The sequence below is a fragment of the Suncus etruscus genome, chromosome 4, assembly GCF_024139225.1.
Source record: "Suncus etruscus isolate mSunEtr1 chromosome 4, mSunEtr1.pri.cur, whole genome shotgun sequence".
Taxonomy (NCBI): domain Eukaryota; kingdom Metazoa; phylum Chordata; class Mammalia; order Eulipotyphla; family Soricidae; genus Suncus; species Suncus etruscus.
The window spans coordinates 110,938,121-110,963,208 of record NC_064851.1 but is presented as its reverse complement, the minus strand read 5'-3'; the positions used below and the strand labels follow the sequence as shown (position 1 = coordinate 110,963,208).

The 25,088-nt window shown below is 35.5% G+C and overlaps 1 protein-coding gene across 1 annotated transcript in view; it reads right to left on the bottom strand.

Moving 5' to 3' along the window:
- The window catches only part of VEGFC (vascular endothelial growth factor C), a 31,622-nt gene extending 7,099 nt beyond the window's left edge, over positions 1-24,523 (bottom strand). Inside the window, exons 1-4 of the mRNA XM_049772658.1 lie at positions 24,500-24,523; positions 23,939-24,152; positions 21,576-21,766; positions 10,799-10,950 (exon numbers count right to left, since the gene is read on the bottom strand). Coding sequence (XP_049628615.1) covers positions 10,799-10,950; positions 21,576-21,766; positions 23,939-24,152; positions 24,500-24,523 — 581 coding nt within the window. The remainder of the gene's footprint in view (positions 1-10,798; positions 10,951-21,575; positions 21,767-23,938; positions 24,153-24,499) is intronic.
- Between the last annotated feature and the right edge of the window lie 565 nt (positions 24,524-25,088).

Genomic DNA, 25,088 nt, shown 5'->3' with positions numbered 1-25,088 from the left:
TTTTTTTTTTTTTTTTTTTTTTGGTTTTTGGGTCACGCCCGGCAGTGCTCAGGGGTTACTCCAAGCCTCCCAGGAGTATTTTTCTTGAGTGTAGAGCCAGGAGTAACCCCTAAATGCCTCCATTTGTGGCCCAACCCCCCAAATAATTTGGTAAAAATATAAACAGAATTATATGTTCTCAAATGCCACATATAAATGACATCTGAATTTCACCCACTATGATTAACACCACTCAAACTTGTAATAATATTTGAAAGAATAGTAACACAGACCATTTTTTTTGTTGTCATTGTTCAAGATTGCTGTGTGTCCAGCAGTTGGGAATATATTAATATTACATGATAAAAACCACAGTTCATTCCTTCAATACCAATCTATTCCCCTTATAATGACCAAAGATTTCTACTTGCTTACACCCCTCTTTCTTAAGACCAGTGGCTAAACTTGCTTCATAAATAAATTATTGCTAAACAGCAATCCACTTATGCCCACACTATCTCCCAATTTTTCTTCCTAATTTTGGGAAAAGCAATAAAATGCTCCTTCTTTCAATTCCCAAAGCTAGCTGCCTTATAAGTGCTAGGATGCTTAAAATCTTTCTACTTAAAGGAGCAACACAATGCTCTTTTCTGGTTTTGTTTTGGGGTCACACCTAACAGTACCCAGGTCTTACTCCTGGCTCTGCACTCAGAAATCATTCCTGGATGGGCTCTCGGGAATGTATGTGGTGCTAGGGATTTAACCTAAATTGGCCACATGGCATGTAAACACATGACCCGCTTTACTAGTTCTCCAGCCCCAATTCTTTACTCTTTTGGTTATTCCTCACTCTCTAGCTCTTCTCAATTATACTGTGTTTGGTAGATTAGGAAACTAGGACCATTATATGCAGAGCCAGGGGTCTAACTGGGGTTGGTTATAAAAAGACAACTGTCTTAGTCCTCCATGTACAAGCTCTTTAGCCCCAGTAGCTTTATTATTTAAATGCTGTTATATCTACACACTGTTCCTCCCATCCCACTTGGCAAAAGTCTAATTTATTTTTTGTCCCATCATTTTCCTGGGAATAGATCCTAGTAACTTCCATAGAAACTTTTGTCCCACAGCTCTTCTTTGGCATATCTTGCTAATTAATTAATTCAGGATAATTATGTATTCTTGGTCTTCCAGGACCCTATTTCTATTTATTTTCTCCTTCTCTCGTTTATGTTTTATCTTCTGGAATATTCTAGAAATTTCATCTCCTAATCTTTTTTCTTCTTCTCATCTACCAACTACATCACCTAACCAGGCTATTCTTTCTCTGATTAAAAAAATCAAAAACAAGCAAACAAAAAAGATCATCATGCCCCAATTGGCATATTTTGGTGGTTCAGGAAGGAGATTCCTAAATAATAAAATGCCTATCTTGGCATGATATATTTTATTCTGTTGATCTCCTGAACTTCAAGAAGACCATCCTATCTCTTTAACTTCACAGTTAAACTTACTCCAACACATAATCCACAAGATAAATTTCATTGTTTCTATTTTCCTTTTTTAAAATAATTTCTTTATTTAAACACCGTGATTACAAACATAATTGTAGTTGGGTTTCAGTCATAACAAGAAACCCCCCTTCAACGTACAACCTTCCCTCACCAATGACCTCATCTCTTCCCTCCCTAACCTCTGCCTATATTCAAGATAGGCTGTCTATATCCCTCATTCATTTGTTTCTGTTTTCAACACACTTGTAATTGGATTGTTTGGACCCTACTGTTTGGTCTCAAACCTTACACAAGTTTAAAGTCTAATGGATATAAAATAACTGCGTGAAGAATGACAATTTCAAATACTCATATTAGAAATATTGAAATATGGTTGTTCTCTTACTGAGTTCCTTTAGTTCAGGAATTATTTCATTCATTTTTTAATATACCAAGTTTCTTTGTTATGTAATTGGAAGACAACATACATATTTCATGAATGAGTAAATAAATACAACTTTAACCAAGTAGAACTCTCTAAGGCATCACTTCTTAACCACAAATGTTTCCTTCCATAAAACAAAAACCTCCACCAAGGGGTCTGAGAGTTCATTTTGAAGAAAAATTAAAAAAAATAGTTGGCGAATGACTAAATATGAAAGCATTACCATGAGGATTGATAGCAAAGCATTTCGGCTACAGATAATCTTGACTAGCTCTGGAATTTACGATATGTTTTGATACTATTGCTATTTAGAGGTGCGGATTTTGTTGTATCACTCATCCTGAGAAATTCGGAGAAAACATGGGTAAAAAACAAAGGCTGGATTTTTTTTTCTTGTTTTGTTTTGATTTGTTAGTTTTACTTTATTTTCCTTCTCTTTTTTCTTCCACTTTTTTCTTTCTTTTTCACTCTTGTGGTTATTATTTGGTGACTTATTTTTATTTTTATTTGCCAGGTGCATTTTTTTCTTCCCTTTTTCTTTCATTTTTCTTTTTTTCCTCTCTTTATTTGGTAGTTGTTGCCAAATTTTTTTCTCCCTTTTTTCTTATCCTTTTTTTTAAATCTCCAATGATGGTAGAATGGATGCTCAATCTATAACAAGCTGTAAAGTGGAGACCAGTTGCACTAGCATTCTGGGGGGTAACGGAGGAAGATATGGGATACATGCTGGGAACAGGGGTGGAGGGAGGACAGCACTGGTGGTGGGAATGCCCTTCATTCATTATCACTATGTACCATAAATGATGCAGTGAAAGATTTGTAATGCACTTTGATCACAATAAAAATTAAAAAAAATTAAAAAATAAAATGGTCTTAGAAATTATATATTAAATTTGAAACTTTATTGTAATGTGACATTGCTTGTAAATTTGGTGGCAGTTCAACTTCTAAATAAAAATTTATAGGTCACTTATAAAAAAAGACAGGATTTTTATCTTTTTCTGGCATGCTTGTCTATTTAGCACTGTAAATGCTAATTAACATTCTTCAGACTCCATTTACTCATTTGTTAAATGTTAGTTAAAAATGGCAGCCCACTGCTAAATTTAGCAAGTACAAATAATTATGAATACCACTGTATGTGTATGAGGAAAGTGTTATTATGAGTATGTGATGATCTAATTTCTATATATAACACTACTGAATAGGTTCTGATGATTAGATTATAAATCTTACATGACATCTCTATACAAAATATGTTTTCATCACACCCAGTGGTGCTCAGAATTTACTTCTGATTCTATATTCATACATCACTTCTGACAGGGATGAGGGCCTTATAGGAAAGAATCTCGTTTGGTTGCATGCAAGGCAAATACTCTAACCACATTATAGCTCTCTGGCCCCCTATTTTTCTATTCAAGATTTTTTTTTTTTTGGTTTTTGGGCCACGCAGTTACTTCTGGCTATGCAGAAATCGCTCAGAAATCGCTCCTGGCTCAAAAGACCATATGGGATGCTGGGGATCGAATACAGGTCTATCCTGGGTCAGCCAAATGCAAGGCAAATGCCCTAGCACTGTGCTATATCACTGTGGTCCCTACTCAAGATTTATTTTATAGAAAAGAAAAAGTTTACAAAAATGAGCAAAACTGAAAGTCCTAACAAACAGTGATTAACTGCTCTGAACAGTTACTGCCTGCAGTGTTAATTCCCCTCTCCATACCCCTGACACTCTGTGAGGTTTATTCAGAATGCAACAACCTGGCAATGCCAATATTTTCATAAGATAATGTTGGGTAGATGCTTTAGTAACCTAAATTTTAGAAGGACTAAAAGATAAATATAAAAGGGAAGTACTCTGAAGGCAGTCAAGTTCATCCATGACTTCTCACATATAAGCTAGAAAGCAGATCTGAAGATCTAATCTAGGAGTTAATGGGCTGACCTAGTTCAATCCCTGGCACAACATATAGTCTATCCCACAATACTACCAGTGGTCAGAGTGTGAACACACACACACACACACACACACACACACAATTATTAGCTACAGAACTTCTTGACTCATTTTAGAGACTCAATAGTTATTCAATGAATGAATTATTCTTTGAATGACTGAATCATGCTTATAAATCATGTCAAATAAATGTTCTGCTCCTTATTTAACTTCATAATCATGGACAAGGAGTGCCAAAGATTTGGAAAGGTCCTGCTTGCTTCCTCCAGAGAAGGAATACTGCTTCATTGGTACAAAACTGAAAACTCATCACCAAAACTGCCAGAAGTCTTCCCCTCTGAAGAATCATTATGATATTTCTCCATAATTGGCTTACCATAAAATTTTTATAGAAGCTACTAAGTCCTAAATAATAGTTAATAAAAGCAATCTTTTTTTTTGGGGGGGGGAGCTCACACCCGGTGATGCTCAGGGTTTACTACTGGCCATGAGGTCAGAAATCACTCCTGACTTGGGGGACCATATGGTATGCCTGGGATCTAACCGAGGTCCATTATGGGTCAGCCTTGGGCAAGGCAAATGCCCTACAGCTGTGCTATAGATCGGGCCCCAAGGCAGTTTTTATACCTCTTTTCTAAAATAAATAAACAACAACAACTAAACCAAATCAACTTTACTGATGGATAAATTTTCTTTCAGTCAGCTGTTCTAGTTTGAAATTCACTAAGAGTTTAGATCTCTAGGCTAGACAGATGGCAGTTTTGGAAAGACATGCCTGGAAGGTTGATTCTTGGCATCACCATGTAAATGGTGCTGGGTATGGCTCATGTCATACTCCCCTAAAAACCTATGCAACCCTCATCATAAACAGACACCGAGTTTCTTTCCAAAAGTTTTGTTTCATCGCTGTTTAATCCATGCTTGCTTCTTCATCTCAGATGATTGAACTGCTCTCATCTAGATGATAATTGTCTCTTTCAGGGTTTTCCATCAGCATAATCATCTAAAACATGATTTCTTTCATGTGGCATCTTTCACTCAGCTTAGTACTGTTGTGATCCACTGACACTATGCATATGAGTTTATTCTTATTCTTTTATATTGCTTGGGAATGTTCCTTGTACAGACACATTGTGGTTTGAGTATCCTTTCACCTTCGATAAACATGAGTTTCTTTTAGCTATTGGCCAACAAAGTTCATTAGGACATTTGTGACCAGTACATTATATGGAAATAGGTTGTTTCTCTTTGATAGATATGGAGAAGAATTTTTGGATCATGTTTAGTTTTTGGATATATTTGAGTACATTAACAACTTCCCAGAAGTTTGAGAAATGTCTGGATCATTTTATTTTGCTGACATATAAGAGTTCCAGCTGTCCAATACAGTCTCTTCACTCATGGCTCTATCAGTTCTTTTTAATTTTAGAAATTGAGGACATACCCTCAACTCTTCAAAAGCAATGCCTTAAGAAATTAATATATTTACCACATAAAATTAGTTTAATTGGAAATTTAAATAAAAACAAGTTTTATATATAGCTACAGAAAATATAGCTATCATGATGTGATTTGCTATCAATAGCAGAAATTGATATGACTTAAAAATTTTCTTTTATGAATAGAAGATATTCATGAAGCAAAACAGTAACACAGAATATATTCTTTCAGAATGTATAGTTGATCCAAATATTTAGATAGGTTGCCACTATTTATTTGTGCATGAATATTGTCTTAAAGGATATTTAGAGATGGGGGGAACCATCAGATACTAAAGAGACTCTCTTGAACCACTTCCATTAATATGTGGCTAACTAGACCAGGTGATTGAGTGTTTTGGTGGTATATGGGACTGCTCAGGCCTACATTATTCTATTAGAGACCACAAGGAAATGCCAGCAGAATTCAGGGGCCCAGAGTACTGCTGGGGTGTGGCATATGGTTTTAGGCTGGAACCGCAGTTTTGCAGTTGCAACCCTGGTGGCTGAGTCATTTCCTTAGACCCTAAATGGTTTTATAAATCCCATAAAAAACCAATAATGGACAATTTTGGCTTTACTTCTCACATAGGAAAATGTAAAAAAAAAATAAACCCAAACCCACATTGAGTAGTAAGGACAAGGAAATTAATGACTTTATAATATAGCTATGTGTTCCTCATAGAATATCATCTTTAGTGTAGTTTTTTTTTGGGAATAAATTACATTTGACACTAGGTGAAACTAACATTATTTTAAAGGAGAGAAATTAGAAAGTATTTGAGGACACTGCATGAAATAAAGTTTGGTTCAGAAAAGGGAGAGAAGGATTCCAAAGGAGCATGATACTCTATTGAACTGGGTAATGAGGAGTATTAAGTGTGGAGGAGGAGGAATCCATACTGATCACTGACTGAGAAGGAATCTTAGGTTTTAAACAGCTGTAGGGCTTCCCAAATCCAGGAAAAACTTATTCCAAAGTATCTTATTTCTGTTGGGTTTTTCTGGCAGCAACAACATTGGAAGACACCCAAAGCATATGCAAGACGAGATGTGTAAACTGTTGGTGAGTGATGGCTGTGATAAGGTCATCTGATTTGGTCAATTATTGAACATGAGAGTTATTCAGTGAGAGATGCCTTTTGGCTGAGACCAGGTGGTTAATGCCTGTGCTTGATCCCTGGTACTTTTGTGTATGTCAGGAGCTTTGAGAATTAAATCATTTATATTTCATTATTTAGGTTGCCAAAAGCTATTTGAAGCCAGCACTATGCCAAAAACTGGAGAAAATGTGAACTGTGTCAACAAAATATCTAAATAGTTAATTTGATATATTATCACTTAAAAATTTCCCAGCAGAGTTACACAGCTAGGTTAATGTGAAGTGATTTTACAGCTCTTTTAACTTTTTAACTATGAATTTATAACATCACTTTTTATTTGGTACTGAATTAAGCTTCGCGAAGGCAGATATACACATAGTACCTAAATGGATATAAATATATGTTATATGAAAATATCATGGGTGAAGTTAAGCTAAACTGTATAAAAAAATCCTTAGTGATACAATAATGTAAAAAGATTGAACAGCATGACATATAAAGTAAAATATTTGCAAATAATGCCCCATTATATTTTCAAATGTTAATAGTTCACTGCATGTGAACTTTATGGTCATATACTTTAAGACTTTTAAAAAGTACAGCAAGACACTTGTCTTGCATGCAGTTGACCTGGGTTCAAACTCCAGCACTTCATATGGTTCCCTGAGCTGTCCAGGGGGTTATTCCTATGTGCAGAACTAGGAGCAAGCCCTAAGCACTGCTCAATGTGGCCCCATATAATTTTTTGGCCCAAATCTTTTGTAAAAGCCTCTACTATAAATAAATAAATTTCATATTGTAGATAGTGATAAAATATGAAAAACCAGGGAAATGAAATAAATCAGATGTGAAAATTAATAACAATGAACTTCTCTTTAGCGATTCAGATGTTTAGATATTGTGTTAAGCATATCACCAACATGCAGTATTTCTCTCAATACTCTCTGCACAGTTATACTGTAGCAAACTGAGATACAAGACATAAAATCCCTATCTTTAGGAATAGTAAATATTTACTACACTGAGAACTACCATAACCATGTGAATGAATGAGGGAACTGGAAAGCCTGTCTAGAGTACAGGTGGGGGTGGGGTGGGATGGAGGGAGATTTGGGATACTGGTGGTGGGAATGTTTCACTGGTGAAGGGGGGTGTTCTTTACATGACTGAAACCTAATCACAATTATATTTGTAATCAAGATGCTTAAATAAAGATATTATAAATAAAAAAATCTAATCAGTGACAGACCTAAATTTAGATTCAAATTTGTCTTGTTCTACAGCTCAGAACTTCTTTTGCTCTAAATATTGGCCTCAATATTTTATAATATACTAGTCATGTGAATAAATAGTGATGCAAACATGCAGAGAACATGCCAAATACAAGGTTAGTATAATGGCTAGGAAGATTACCAATTTCATCTGTAAAAAAGTTGAGTATTACTACCACCAACAAACTGATAACTTCTGTGAGGATTAAACTAAACCAAGAATGCAAATGGCTAAAAAAATTATTCAAGAGCTAGTATAATAGGCAAGGCATGGCAAGTGATTGACTCTGGTTCTGTCCCTGGATCCCTGAATCACAGGAGTGATTCCAAAGCACAGAATCAGGGATGCACAGTATGCTTGAAGCATACCCCACTGATTGTAGCCCAATCCTCCCCGAAAATTACAGCAACACTCCACAATAAAAAAAAAAAACCTAGACCTTATTAAAGGATCATTAATACTGAAATACTAATGTGTCACCTGCTACATTAGCAAATCTTCTGGACATAGACAAGGACAAAGGAAATACAATACTTGCAAATATGCTAATTAAGCAAAGGCAACCATGGCATTTGGACAAGAGAAATGCAAGGCAATGACTTTTACCTAAACTCATAAAAATGACCTGAGCTTACTAAGGAAGGAAAAAAAATTTTTTAAAAGAAATCAAGGAGGGGCCGGGCGGTGGCGCTGGAGGTAAGGTGCCTGCCTTGCCTGCGCTAGCCTAGGACGGACCGCGGTTCGATCCCCCGGCGTCCCATATGGTCCCCCAAGAAGCCAGGAGCAACTTCTGAGCGCATAGCCAGGAGTAACCCCTGAGCGTCACAGGGTGTGGCCCAAAAACCAAAAAAAAAAAAAAAAAAAAAAAAAAAAAAAAAAGAAATCAAGGACAGAATAGAAACAAGATATAGAGCAGAATGCAGTTGATACTTAGGGAACCAGACTTATGAAACACAGACTTGGTGAGTAACGGGAAATAAAACAAGAAAGGATGAGTGTGATACAGCAGAAGGTGAAGAGAAGTTTGGGCTAAGACCTTTCAACAGTTGAAAGTCACTGACAGTTTCTGGACTCAGGAATGAAGGGCAGCCTTTGAAATCTCTCTTGTGACATTACACAGGAGTTGGAGTTAGATTTGACAAAAGAAAATGGGTACTGACATTACTGCATTAAGTCAGACACACATACAGAGTGAAGTGGATGAGGACAGCAACAAGACAGAAACAAAATACAAGGTAAGATTGGAGTAGATGGTACCCCAAGGGCCCCAAAGAATGCAAAAGCCTGGGTGCAACATAAGAAGAGAAGTAGTTCATAACAACTATCTTTTCAAGGAGTCAAGGCATTTCAATGACTGCTATAGATAACACAGAAGGGAGTACAGAGATATCATTGATCTTAGATTCTTACTAAGTAGAACTAAAATACTTATAAATAGAGCAATTAATGATAAGTAGAGAAGAAAAATATTCAAAGTCAATGTAGTGGCCAGATCTGGAGGTGCGATTTGGGGACCCATCAGTAGGGCTCTCCAATTGAAGGAGATGCCACATGAGCAAAGGATAACTGAGGTGAAGAGAATTCTCACACCTGTGTGCATAGAGGTGTACATACAATTTCAGGGATAGTGCAATCTGTGTGGACAGCAGGAATTTCTTCAAAAATCCCTCTAATAATTTTCCCTTCTTACATCAAGGAAGACAAAACTCTCACATTAGTTACCTAATTTCCACTGTCGTAATTTCTGGCGTATAAGACGATTTTTGAAACGAAAAAAGTCAACCGAAAATCGGGGGTCATCGAGTATATCCCGAAAAACGTTTCGATATGCATAAACGAAGATAATCTGGATATTGCCACGAAACGAATTTTCCAACTAGATCCTACACCAATCACTGCAAGGCTGCTCTGACCGCCTTTCTAACTCAGTCAATCCAAGCAGGCTTTTTATGCATGCAATTTAGACAATGTTCTGTACCCAAATCTACACTGAACATAGAGCCAGGAGTAACCCCTGAGCGCTGCTGGTTCACTGTGGTACATACAGTTACAGCACAGGAACGTTGTAAACTTTGCCAAGGAACATAATAACTGTGCTGTGGCAAGACAATATGGAGTAACAGAAAAGATGGTCCGAGACTGTAAAATTAGGGGGTCGTCTTATACACTGGAAAATATAGTATTTCCTGCATTGTCCCGTTGTATTGAGCAATAGAGAGACTCCAAGACCACTAATGGGATTGCACTTCATTATCAAGGTGCATACTCATTTTTAAAATATTAATGAATGCATAATTAATGACTCAATAATACATATTCATATGCTCATTCCCTATGCATCAGGGATCCCACAAAACAGAGAATTCGCCCTCATTTGAGATAGGAAGTTCCTAGATCTCTAATGTCAATGCATAAATTATTGATTATAAACTAACTATAGGACTGATGCTTGAAGAATTACTCAGGTTTATTTTTTATATGTTCAAACAAAGTAAATTCTGTTGTTCCCAAAATTAAGAAATCAGATGAACAGGAGTATAAATTATCAAACATGACTTTGAATGACAATTTTAGGTACTATTAAGAGAAATTATTTTAAAGTTATGTGATGTTTCAATATCTAGTTCTTACTGTAATAGAGATGACATTAAATAGAGTAACATAATTGAGCTAGCAGAAACTCATACAACTATATAGGTATCAACTAATTTATACTTTTCATTTGCAATAAAAATGGCTTCAAGAAAAATACTTTTAGCTTGAATAAAATTTATATATTAGTGTTCTCATGCATATGTATCGATTAAGCTAAATTACTGAGAATATGAATTACTGAGATATTACTGAGAATTGGTGAGATATTACTGAGAATTGGTGTTTTAGGTATCAATCCACAGAAATTCTTTCTTCTGTCTATAAAACGGGCTTCTCTGTTTCTATTTAATTCTTTCCACGATTGAGCATTCAATTTATCTTCACAAAATATCTAAAGCCAATCTCACAATTGTGATTATGTGAAAATAATTTTATATTTGTTGAGGATGCAGAACAGAGATTAAATTCATACTCACTGCGGTAGGTTTGCTGGCAGGGAACGTCTAATAATTGAATGAACTTGTCTGTAAACATCCAGTTTAGACATACAGCGGCAGGATGTGTGATTGGCAAAAGCAATTGTTACTGGTTTGGGGCCTTGAGAAAGAGGCACGGTAATTTCAAACAACTATAAAGAAGAGACAAAAGAAGAGAAAATTATAAAGATGCAATAAAGTGTTTTCATGTTGCATGCCAGAATCTGAGAAGAGTGAGATAAAATATATATTATCTAGATATTATATAAGATGCTAGAGCATTTGTTCATTACAAAATAAATACTGCTTGGCCTCTAAGTATTCTTTATCAGACTAAACATCAGTTCACAATATTAATCCAGTATTGTTATTCTAAACAATATTATAATGTTTGATAGCCAAAAGTATTCACTAATAACTGGTATGATTATAGTGCAGAGAAGTAAAAGGTCAGAATGTTTATGGGGAAGAGTTATTTCAGAGTTCTGCATTTTATATTTAAAAAATTTTTAAATTTTGGGGAGCTTAACAAGTGGCATAAGCAGCTCAATCTTAGTGATGGAATAGCAAACCTTGGGGAATACAATCTCAAAATATTTTGTTAAATCCATAAACTGATTTCAGAGACATAAAAAAACACCAATATAATTTGACCTTTTTTTTTTTTCAAATAAGACACACATTAAGCTCAAAGTCGTTTTACATGTATCTAAGCTCTTCTATGAATTTATTGAATTAAAACATAAATAATGTTTATTATTTAGCCGACCTGGATTTGCAATCTGGCTTCCTGAGCACTGCCAGGAGTCAACCCTGAGCTCAGAACGGATCAGAACTAACCCCTAAGCACTTCCTGATATGGCCTCAAACCAACCATAACTAGTCCTTGGTGATAAAAATCTCAGTACATACTTCATTTAAATATCCTAACTTCTTAGTTGATGAACTTATGCAGAAACATTCTGTAATTTCTACAAGGGACATGGAGACTAAAAAAAAAATCAGAGAAGAAATAACCTTAAAGGTATAATCCTAAAACAATGGAAAAAGTTAAATATCTGAATATTCATTGTTAGTCTCAGCTGAGTAAATCAACCACATAATCAACTAATAAGCTAGTCCAGGAAAAAAAATCATCTGCCTTAAAAATAATTGATATATCTATTGGTTTGGGTTCTTTTTATTATCTAGCTAATACCTTATGTTCAATAACCACAAATTAATATTTGTATTAATTAGCTAAACTTCAAAACAAAGTACATTCTATTTGTTGAACACGTATGAACTCATGGGTTTTATGATTTCTGCAGAGTTTTGTTGGTTAATAGAAAAGCTATGTAATATAATTCATGACATTTGATGCTACGGCTGCATATTTTACTTAGGTTTAAGTCCATCTATTATAAAATTTGTCTGAAAGAGGCATTTCAATACAAATAACATGTAGAATGATATGCTGGCATATTACAAGACACATTTTTTTTTCTTTTTGAGATGGCAATGGAAATTAGTTTAGATCTGCTATCTTGCTTCATTTTTGAGTATTATGCTCCATTCTTCCTATTGATATTTGTGACTATTTTCTTCTGAAGTTACAGTGTATTATAATATAAGAACCAGATTCAATGACATTGCTCTTTTAAGTCAGTATATTGGAATATAGATCAAGCTCCCAGATCAATCTGCCTTCTTCATGTTTGTATTAAAGAACGCATAAAGGTCTAGTTTCAGGAGAACTCAACCCAAGATTTCCTTGAATTTAGTATCTCTTTTTTAGTCCTGAATTCAGTAAGGTCATGTTAGGCATATGCTCACATGTCAATAGCTTGTTAATCCAAATTTTGGCTTGTAGGCACAAATACGGGCTCTTTTTTTTTTTTTTTTTTTCTTTCTGATTTTGTCCTCTAAAGTGGTATATTCTGTTCAACTCACTTTCTTTTTCTTGGTCTTATCTCTTAATTCTACAAAGTTTCATCAGAAAACACATTTAGAGCGTGTGCTTATGAGAGAGATTGAGAAGAAGACCAAACGACTTTAATTTCAAAGCTACTTAGCCATGAGCACGGGGCCTTGAAGAGTTGTTATTGATTAGCTCCCTTTGGAATGCTTTGCTCATATGGTTTTACTTTGCTACTGAGACTGAGTTTCTCACACATTCTGGAAATCTGTCCTCCTTATTGTAAAAACAAAACAAAACTATAGAAGTTAAGAAGCCTCTATAAAAAACTTCAGTTTGAGCTGACGCTAGGTATTTATTTTTTCCTAAGAATCCAGTTGATGCCTTTGGTTGCTGTGTCTGGGACACCTTTCATTAAAGGATATTTTTTTAAATTTAGAAATGATTAAAATCAGAAATCTCATTTTATGTCTAAAAGAAATCATTGCATGCTTATTTATATATCATTGCTAATCTAGTAAACAAAATCAGCTCACAAAGTGTGAAGTACATGCTTTTATGAACTATGATATTAGTAAAAAAAAAAAAAAAAAACCTTAAATGCATACAAAAATGTCATTTTCCAGAGTTTCTGGTTGTTCTTCTTTGATTTGTCAACTCCTTGATATGCCTATCTCAGAAGTGTGTGTTATTCAGAAGTGTGCGTTACTCAGGACTTCACATGTGCAAACCATTTGTTTTACCATCGAATCAAAACCCTGACCCTTCTATGAACTTTTGCTCTTATCTTACACACATTTTATCCAACTTCTAATTGTTTAATAAAGCTGATTCTTTCTTTCTCTCCAGTGATTCAAGGACCAAACACTACTGCACTCATTCTACAGGACAGAAAGCTGCTTAATGCACACTTGCTTTACTGAATGTCAATGATTTTTTTTATAAGATCCCTTTATTAAAAATATATTCTGGGGGCCGGAGGGATAGCATGGAGGTAAGGTGTTTGCCTTTCATGGAGAAGGTCGGTGTTTCGAATCCCGGCATCCCAGAATCCCGGCATCCCTGATGGTCCCCTGAGCCTTCCAGGAGTGATTTCTGAGCATAGAGCTAGGAGTAACCCCTGAGTGCTGCCGGGTGTGACCCAAAAACCAATATATATATATATATATATATATATATATATATATATATATATATATATATATATATTCAGCAGAGGGGGCTAGAAAAATAGTGCTAAGGATTAAGAGGCATGCTTATGCCCGCTGAGCTCCACCAGAGATCATTCCTGGACAGATAACTAGGAGTAAGCCCTGAGGATTGCCAGGTTTGGCACTCAAACATGCAAACAAATAAGCCTTCTAATTTAAGTTGTTTCATGGCCAACAGACAAGGACAAGAAAAAGAAAGGAAGATATACATAGGACTAGAAAAGACTGGTTATTGGCTTTCCTTTGGAATGGCATCGTATTTCTCTTTACCATGAATTCTCTGGGCTTTGGGGACCAGCACTTTGAATATTCCTCAATAGGATGCTTTTTTGCAAATCCACTATCAATTTCTCTTAGAAACCCAGGGGGTGGTTTCATCCACATTGGGAAATGCTGAATCAGATGAATGATATCATATAGTCATACTGGAAAAAGGCAAGAAGGGGTACTTTTGTTGTTGTTGTTGTTGAATGGGGTAGGGAATGGGAGAATGGTTTTAGCTTCAAAGTGACAATGACTCTGACCTTTCTAATAGTGCTAAAGGTTAAGAGGGTTGATGGTAGATTGTCAAAGAAATGAGAGAATGGTGCACTGGGCAGAACCATGGGTTTTATCACCTCGAAGAGTAAAGGGCAAAGATGAGAAGACCTTAAAGATCATGTGTGGACTCAAAAAAGGACAGAGCGCTATGGAATAAGTGTCTTGTTTTCTATTAGCTTCAGTTTTAATTCCAGAAGTCTGCAATTATTTAAAAAATGGAAATGCTAAGAGAAAATGACTACAGTGTTGTAATGACATAAAAAATGTTTCTCAAAGTGGAAGATATAATGCTGAGAGGGTGCTGTAACAACATGGGGCACTGATATCCTAGAGAGAAAATGGGAGTGCCCTTGGTTTGCTTAAAGAATTAAATTTTTAGGAGAAGGCTTAGTAATTGTTTTCCCTAAAAAGACAGCAGTAGGACAAATGTTTGGGAACTTCAAAAAACCTTTAAAGACACTACTACTTTGCTGATCACAATTACTAAAATACTGATTTTTTTTAATTTAATTTCTTTTCTTTTTTAAAGTATCTTAAGCACCATGGTTACAAACATGTTTGTAGTTGGGTTTTACTCCCCCTTTCACCAGTGCAACCTTACTGCCCCCAATGTCCCTCATCTCCCTCCTCCCTCACCTCCTGCCTGTCTTTGAGACAGGCATTCTATTTCTCTTACAACTATTGGCATGATGATTGTTGGGGTAGTTATTCTAATTACACTCACCAATCTTTGTGGTAAGCTTCCTATCACGGGCTTGTCTTTCCAGCCCTAATCTCTATTGACTCTGGATATTATTATCATACTGTCTTTTATTTTTCTTAAATACCACAGATGAGTGAGACTATTTTGTGTCTACCTCTCTCCTTTTGAGGATCCAGTCAATCAAGAAGAATTGGTATGAAATGTTAAAACAACACAAATAAGATACCAGATTTCATAGGTTAATCCTGATTTTTTTATGACCACTGAGTGGGAGGAAGTTGAAAAGAGAAATAATATGAAAATCATTAAACTGGAATAAATGTAGTCCTGGAAACTCAGGTCTCTCATCTGTGAGATGCTGTGCGAACTGATTTCTAGTCTGGTCTAAAGTAGTCTTAATTTTTGAGCTGGAAAAAAAAGTGACATTTGGTTTCCAAGTAGTGCAGATTTAGAATCAATTTCCATATTCACTAGTGTACTCTAACTTTAGCACTACATGCTCTTGTTAAATCCTAAAGTTTCTAGTTCTAAAGTCCTCTACAGCTCCAATTGAACCCAGAAATGGGTATACTGTATTTTTCTATTATTCTTTGAATAAATCCTTTCACTTCAATACCAAAAAGCTGAATAAAAGAACTAAGTAGGTCAACAGGAACAATCAACAAGCAATTGGTGGTTATTAAAACCCAACTTTATTTTTTATTAGCCATTTAGTGAAGCAAGGTAAGTTTTTTTGAACAAAATTTGCTTAGAAAATGTGAAATGGTAGTGATTAAATAATGGGTAGGGTCCTTGCCTTGCAGGTGGCTGGCCCGGGTTCAATCCCCAGCATTCCATACAGTTCCTTGATCACCAATAGGAGTAATTCCTGAGGGCAGAGTTGGGACTAACTTCTGAGCATCGCCAAATGAAGCAAAGTAAAAACAAACAAACAACAACAAAAGAAAGAGGTGAAAATAGAGGAAGAAGGGACGTGTGTTTTGAGAGACAACAGACAACAACAACAACAACAACACCAAAAACAGAGACAAGCAAGCAAGGTAATGGCTTGGAAAGCAAGCCAAGACCAATTTTTAAATATTTTGCTTACTAACAATGTCCTCATTTTGTTGTTTGTTTTATAATAAATTTTAATTGAATCACCATTACATAGTTAAACAAAGTTGTTCATGATTTTATTTTTGCAGGTTAGATTTGTAATTCACTTTATCTATCTGGAACACATGAATGCCAAGCATATACTTAGAGAGAGGAATAATTAGAGAACCCTAAAGACTCTACCAAAAAGCTTCTAGAAACAATATATTCATATAGCAATATGGCAGGCTACAATATTAATACACAGATATCAATGGCCTTTTTTATACACCAATAATGATAGGGAAGAAATGGACATTAAGAAAAAATTCAAATTCCAAACTCTGGATTCTACAATCCACAATTCCATAGTGAGAAGAATATATCCACTCTCCTTTTACAGAGGAATGCTATGGCCATCAAATAAGCAATAATTAGTGAGTATATGAAAGCATGGGACATCATAAAAAATTTCAGTGAATCAAAAGTATGAGAAAACAGGGGCTGTAGTAACAGCACAGAGGTAAGGCATTTGCCTTGCATGCAGCCAACCTGGGATAGATCAGAGTTCAATTTCTGGAATCCCATATGTCCCAGAACCTGCCAGGAGTTATTTCTAAGCAGAAAGTCAGGTTTAAACCCTGAGAACTGCACTGGGTATGGGCCAAAAAATAATAAAAGTAGTAGTAGTAAACTAACCACAGCTTCCTTGAACTACATGTTTGGGGACAGACAAATTCAGAACTAGATTAGGAAAGGAGAAGGCACAGAATCAGAAAAATCAAAATGTTGTAACATTTGTTTGAAAGAGCATCAAACGTCAATGGTTGGCAAATATTATCCTCAATGGAGAAAAATAAAAGCCTTTCCTCTAAATTCTGGTACAAGACAAGGCTGTCCTCTTTCACCACTCCTATTCAACATAGTAATGGAAGTACTTGCTATAGTGTGATTAGGCAAGAAAAAAATATCAAGGAATACAGATAGGAAAGGAAGAAGTCAAGCTCTCACTGTTTGCAGATGACATTATACTATAGTTAGAAAACCCTAAAGACTCTATCAAAAAGTTCTAGAAACAATAGAATCATATAGCAAGGTGGCAGGCTACAAAATTAACACACAAAAATCAATGGCCTTTTTATACACCAATAATGATAGGGAAGAAATGGACATTAAGAAAACAACCCCATTATGTGACACAATAGTGTCAAATATTTTTGAATCAACTGACCAAAGACATGAAGGATCTATACAAGAAAACTATAAAACTCTGCTTCAAAAAATGAGAGGACACATGGAAATGGAAACACATACTCTGCTCATGGATTGCCAGGATTAACATCACTAAAATGGCAACACTCTCCAAAGTATTGCACATATTTAATGTGATCCCTCTAAATATACACATGACATTCTTCAAAGAAGTGGATCAAACACTTCTGAAATTCATTTGGAACAATAAACACCACAAATAGCTAAAGCAATCCTTGGGAAAAGGAATATGGGGGGCATTACTTTCCCCAACTTTAAACTGTACTACAAATCAAGAGTTATCAAAACAGCATGGTATTGGAATCAAGACAGACCCTCAGATCAGTGGAATAGGTTTGAATACTCAGAGAATGTTCCCTAGAGAATCACCTAATTTTCGATAAAGGAACAAGAAATCCTAAATGAAGCAAAGAAAGCCTCTTCAAAAAGTGGTGTTGGCTCAACTGGTTAGACACTTGCAAAAAAACAAACTTAGATTCCCAACTAACATCATGTACCAAGGTAAAACCCAAATAGATTAAAGACTTTGATATCAGACCTGAAACCTTAAGGTATATAGAACAACACATAGGTAAAACAGTCCATGACATTGAGACTAAAGGCATCTTCAAGGAGGAAACTGCACTCTAAAAACAAGTGGAAGCAGAGATAAACAGATGGGAATATATTAAGCTGAGAAGCTTTTGCACCTGAAAGTAAACAGTGCCCAGGATACAAGTGCCACTCATTGAGCGGTAGAAACTATTTACCCAATACCCATCAGATAAGGGACTAATATCCAAAATATACAAGGCTCTGATGGAACATTACAAGAAAAAACATATAATCCCATCAAAAATGGGGAGAAGAAATGGGCAGACACTTTGATATAGAAGAAATACAAAAGGCAAGTGAAAAAATGCTCCACATCACTAATCATCAGGGAGATGCAAATCAAAACAACTACAACTTACCATCTGATGCCACTAAGATTAGCACACATTACAAAGAATGAGAACAACCAGTGCTGGTGGGGAATGGAGAGAAAGGAACTCTTATTCACTGCTGCTGGGAATGCCGTCTAGTCCAACCTTTATGGAAAGCACTATGGAGATTCTTCCAAAACCTGGAAATTGAGCTCTCATATGATCCAGTTATACCACTCCTAGGGTCATACCCTAGGGACACAAATATACAATACAAACTCCCTTCCTCACACCTATATTCATTGCAGCACTATGTACAATACCAACTCTGGAAACAACCACGATGCCCTTCAACAGATGAATGGCTAAAGAAACTGTGGTACATATACACAATGAACTATTATGAAGCTGTAAGGAGAGATGAAGTCATGAAATTTTCTTATACATGGATGTACATGGAATCCATTAAGCTGATTGAAATAAGTCAGAAGGAGAGAGATAGACGCAGAATAGTCTGACTCATCTATGGTTTTAAGAAAAATAAGACATTTTTAGAATAATTCAGAGAAAAAAGAGAGGAGGGTGGGAAGGTCCAGCTCAGGACATGAAGCTCACCACAAAGAGTGATGAGTGCAGTTAGAGAAATAACTACATTGAGAACTATCATAACAATGTGAATGAATGAGGGAAGTAGAAAGCCTGTCTGGAATACGAGGTGGGGGGTGGGGTGGAGATAGATTTGGGACATTGGTGATGGGAATTTGCACTGGTGAAGGGGGGTGTTCGTTACATGACTAAAACCCAACTACAATTATATTTGTAATCAAGGTGTTTAAATAAAGATATTAAAAAAAAAGTCAATGGCAAATTAGGAGATTCAGAAACTCGCCTAGGAGAGAGAAAATTAGTACCTAAATTGGCAACAAAGTGGATTTGGCAAACCTTAGATAACTTATACCCATGTTTCTGACTGGAAATTAAATCTTTAATGAAAGAAATAAAACTGGACAGGATAGTTTTTATAGTGTTGTGATTTAAGACGAGTTCATTTTATGAAGAAAAAGACATGTGTGGAGGGAGGACAACATTGGTGGTGGGAATGCCCCTGATTCAATGTCACTATGTACCTGAAATACTACTGTGAATTATTTGTAATCCACTTTGGTCATAATAAAAATTATTAGTAAAAAAAAAAGTAAACCTTGAGCACTGTTGGGTATGATTCCCAAAACAAAACAAAGAAACAGATTAGTTAATTAAATTATATTAAAACTATTTTCAATTTCAAAAAAAAAAAGAAAAAGAAAAAGACTTGTTTTGAGAAAGCATCTGAAAAAGAATATATTTGGAAATATTTTACTTTAAATATTAAATTGATATTCAGTACATATTTATCTGTTGCCTTACCTGTTTTAAAGAATAATAGTCAAATATTACATTAACAAAAACAAAAACAAAAGAATGATAGAAGAATTGTGAAGAAAGTAAGTATAAAAAAATAGCCTTGGATAGTGCTACTGAAATTTTTCACCCAAAACAAATTAATTATAAGAAGAGAAGACATTTCAAATAATGAATGAATGAGACAAGAAAATGACAACACTACCAAAGGTATTAGGCATTATCTACTAGGTACTATCTACTATTATCTATTAGATATTATTTACTTTAAGAACACCTTATTAATAGAATTCCCCCAAATCACCCAAAGTTAGCAATATAAAGAAATAGAACTTTTGTTTGGAAAAAATGTAGTTCGAATGGTACAGCAGAACAATGTCAGCTGAGATAACCTCTTATTACACCAAATCATTTAGAAATGTTCAACCCTATTGCAAAATGAAATTAAAAAAAGAACAATATTAGCCTTCATTTCTATCTAGTTTTATTATTTATTTATTATTATATAAATATTTATATTATATATTATATAAAAATAAGAAAAGGTCTTATTTATAGGAACTATGTCAGTCAATAAAAGTTTGTATTAAAAATTGCTGTGTATTCTAAATATAAACATTATTTGATTGAAGATGTTAGTTTGCTTGCATATTGTGCAAATCAAATCTAATATCAGTGTTTTGAAATAATTTTTATTTTTTTTTGGTTTTTGGTTTTTGGGCCACACCCAGCGGTGCTCAGGGGTTACTCCTGGCTGTCTGCTCAGAAATAGCTCCTGGCAGGCACGGGGACCATATGGTACTCAGGGATTCGAACCAACCACCTTAGGTCCTGGATCGGCTGCTTGCAAGGCAAACACCGCTGTGCTATCTCTCCGGGCCCATATTTCATTTTTTATAATGAATGGTCAAAAACAAGTTCTGAATGAGCTGAATTTCAAGGATTATTCCAACTGTAAAAATAGTTTAGAAAAGCTTTTGTGTTATCATAGTTTGGTCTTTCTGAAAAATGTTTGCATCAGTACAGGTTATATTTTGTGCTTCTCCGAAGATTTCTGCACAGACACCAGGGGTGCAGCCTATCTTAAGTAGAGTTCCTTGATCTTTCTTTGCACTTTGCATCGTGGTAACCACCAATTCTGTGAGTGGGCTTTGAAAATCCCATTCCAAATTGTACCTTCTAAGATTCTTGGCTCAACTGAGAAATCTAATAGATTTTTAAAGATTCTTGAAATGACTAGAGACTGATTTCTGGGTTTTGGCTACCAAAACAAAACTAATGGGCATGTTTATTATGTGTAAAAGATAATTTTAATACAACTTTCCAGATGTCTATTTCCAGCATATAATTTGTGTCACTAGATAATGAGAAAACAAAAACTGAAAGCCATTTCATTGCTGGGGAAAAGTATTTAACCTTAAGAGATCAACATTTGTGTGCCTAAATGTATGTGAGATCCATGGGCATATCCATAGGGAAGCATATCTGATAACATGTAGACACAATTCTATAAAAAGAGAAATATATGCATGCATATACAATCTCTTTATCATTTTGATAGCATATAATCAGAGACCAAAAATCATTCATTCTATTGTTTTCTTTTTTTCTGTGATCTTATTTCATTAAATCCACAAAATACAATTTTGACATTCCTGAAAAAGAAAACACAACCCCCCCTTAGAAAATCTAAAGAGCGCTAAGAACCTCAAAAGTTCTTTCCCAAGAGGAAGCCAGTTGTCGGGAGCAGGCACCGGAGGGAGGCACCTACCGTCTTGCTGAGGTAGGCCGTGCTGATGTTCATGCACTGTAACCCCTCACTGTTGCAGCAGCCTCCACATCTGTAGACGGACACACATGGAGGTTTAAAGAAGGTGTTTGTGGCTGCTCCAAACTCCTTCCCCACATCTATACACACCTCACGTGGCATGCATTGAGTTTTTCTCCACTCATTATCAATACCTGTCGAGTCATAGGGAAGTCCGTCAGTTACAACGAAGGCACGGAGAGGGAAAAATCCCACAGCCCTTGCAAGTCGTTCGCTTTTGCTTTCAGATGTCCGGATTTAAGCACACAACTCACTTGCACTCAATACTGTCTATTGAACAATGCAGCAAGGAAATTTACCGAACAACCCACCAACACATAAAATACTTCCTTTCCACTGCCATAGAATGAGTTGTATTTAGAAGTATGCTTCCTTTCAAATTACAGCAGTATTTCACAGATCATATGTTCGAATTTCTTTACTTAAGAAAAGAAAAAGAAAATTTATAGATGTTTGCTTACAAGACCTGCAGAGAGAATAAGACAGAGAAAAAGAGAAAGAGAGAAAGAAAACAAAGCAATCATGTTCATTTGCAACACAGGCATTATATTTTGTATTCTTTAAGCAAATATAAAAAAATGCAATTTGATTTTTCTTTCTAAACTTCCATAGAAATAAGATGGATCTGCTTTTGGATTCAATTCACTTATCTTTTACAGACCAGCCACCTGCCAGCTTTCATTAATATTATGATGGTGGCTGCTTCAAATTCAGGGATACCAGCCACCAACTTGGACTGGAGTCCTGATAAGATTTTTCAAGAAAAACCAATTTCCCTCTTTCTTCCAATTGCACCTGTAATTTTGTTTCCAATAAATTTGTATTTTACACTTTATGTAGCTCTAAAATATTATGGTTTTATTTCTCCCACATGTGTCCTTAAAAGAAAATATTTCGAAGTAAGATATAAACAAAGGTTTCCTAAACTGTGAAGTCATTTTTGGCAAGCTTCTGTTTCAAAATATTTTTCAATTTCCAACATTTATACTGTTGTTCGTTAATACCCAGCAACTGAAGCATGATTTTCTGGTTTGTTTTTGTTACACTAGGGTCATAGATATTTTCATTGGGCATATCCTGTACACCTGGGATTTGAACTCAAGAACTTAAAGCACAGATTGCAAGGTAGGTGCTCTAAGCAAATGCATGGATCTTCTGGGTGAAGGTAATTTTGCAGGCCAGCTTCTACCCACAATAATGAATCTGTAAAGCAGTGGAGGAGGCCAGGAGGGTAAGACAGTAGTAAAGGGATATTGGCTCTATGCTCATGAATGTAGTACCACAACATTAATACCATTGCAAATCACGAGATCTCAATTTGAAAAAGTAGCTCCCTGGGGCTGGAGCCATAGGACAGAGAGAGGGCAGGGCACTTGCCTTGCACACGGCTGACCCCAGTTTGATCTCCAGCAACACATAAGGTCTGCTGAGTACAAACAGAAATGATTCCTGAGTGCAGAGCCAGAAATAACCCCTGAGCAATACTGGGTGTGGCTCCAAAACAAAAACAAAGTAGTTCATCAATTTAAATAATGTGATAAATCTAAGTGAAGTGTTTCAGTAAGTATCTTAGTAACTAAGAAAATACATCTCTTGAGATGAGATGATAGTACAGTTGTCAAGGCCCTTGTCTTGTACACAATTGACCTGGGTTCAATCCTCAGCTCCCCATATGGTAGTCTGAACTCTCAAAAATCAAAAATGAATTATCAAAAATCAGTAATGAACTTGCCATCATTTAAAACAAAGATATTTTTAATAATTTACAAGATAAAGAATTTTTCTTTGTTTTGATTTTGAACCACACCAAACAGTCCTCAGATCTTACTCCTGGTTTTGAGTTTAAGGATCACTCCTGGAGGTGATCAGGGGAATCACCTGATGGTGATCAGATCATATGCCAGGGATTGGACCTGGTCAGCCACATGCCAGGCAAAGACCCTCCTTGATGGACTATCACTGCGGCCCAGTAAATAAAATATGTCTAAATCCCAAACAGAATGAAGTATGTGCAAATCTTTTGAAAGACAAAGAAAATAAAGGGATTAAACTCAGCATACATAATAGATGCATCTTTTTATTTTTTAGCAATAGGAAGGCCCCACAATTAAAAAAATTAGTGTGAATGGTGTTTGATGGCACATACATATTTATTCTTCCGATTTTAGCAAATCATCATAACCACTCCAAACAATAATGGACAATTTTAAGAATTTTTAAAATTTTTTCTATCTTCTTTATCTTCAGCCTCAAAGTTCTTCAGGGGTACAAAGCCTCTTACCGCATACTTTTGTTTTCAAACTTACTTTTCAAGATCTCTGCATTATAATGTGCTGCAGCAAATCTGATTGTCTCTTCTGTCCTGGTATTGATGTTGGGCTGTTCTTTACTTTGCTGCCAGCTTCCTTTTCTTAACTGGCACTTGTACATTTTCCAATATTCTGGGTAGAGCACAGTCATGAGTTCATCTACACTGGACACAGACCGCAACTGCTCCTCCAGCTCTTTGCTTGCATAAGCCTGTCAGAGAAATAAAGCAATTAGATTTATTACCAGATGAAAAAAATTGGAAATAGATGTATTAAAAATTAAATTTAATGTTAGTGATGCTTGATTCCTATCAAAAATGCTATATCTCTAAGTGCAAGTGAGTTGGTTGAAGACAGTTCGGGTGCTTTTCAACAGTCTCTGAAATTTTGCCTGCCAAAACAGCAATCTAAGATCTCTAGTTCAATCAGAACAATGGAATTTTTATTAAGAAATTCTGAAGTAAATTAATGTGAAAGTAAGCTGTAACTTTAACTGCACTACTAATGAAAGCATGATCTTAGGACAACGAAAAACGTGGTGCAAAAAAATCCTCGCACCTTTCTGCATAAACTGTTAGTCATGACTGACTTCATGTGCTGCTATTGTGTTTACACACATTCCTGCAATATAGACTGTCGAGTACAAAAAAAAATGCTATATCCCCAAATTAGCTAACTCTTCTCTGTATATTCAACGTTCAGTCTTAATCAAATCATTACATTTGGTGTTACTTTCAATAGTACAATTAAAATAGAAATTAAGACAACCCCATGACCAATTAGGTTTCATTCCAAAGATGAAATGATGGTTTAATATATTATCAGTAAACATAATACACCATATTAACAAAAGGAAAAATAAAAATATGTGATCATATCAATACATCCAGAGAACACTAGTTTCTGATAAAAAACTTTCAACAAGATGGGAATGGAAGGAACTTTACTCAGTATAGTCAAGGCCATTTACCATAAGCCCATGGTAAATATTATACTCAATGGAGATAAACTAAAAGATTTTCCTCTAAAATATGATACAAATAGAACAACACGTCGGTAGAGATTTTAGAGACTAAAGGCATCTTCAAGGAGGAAACTGCACTTTTCAAACAAGTGGAAGCAGAGATCAACAGATGGGAATACATTA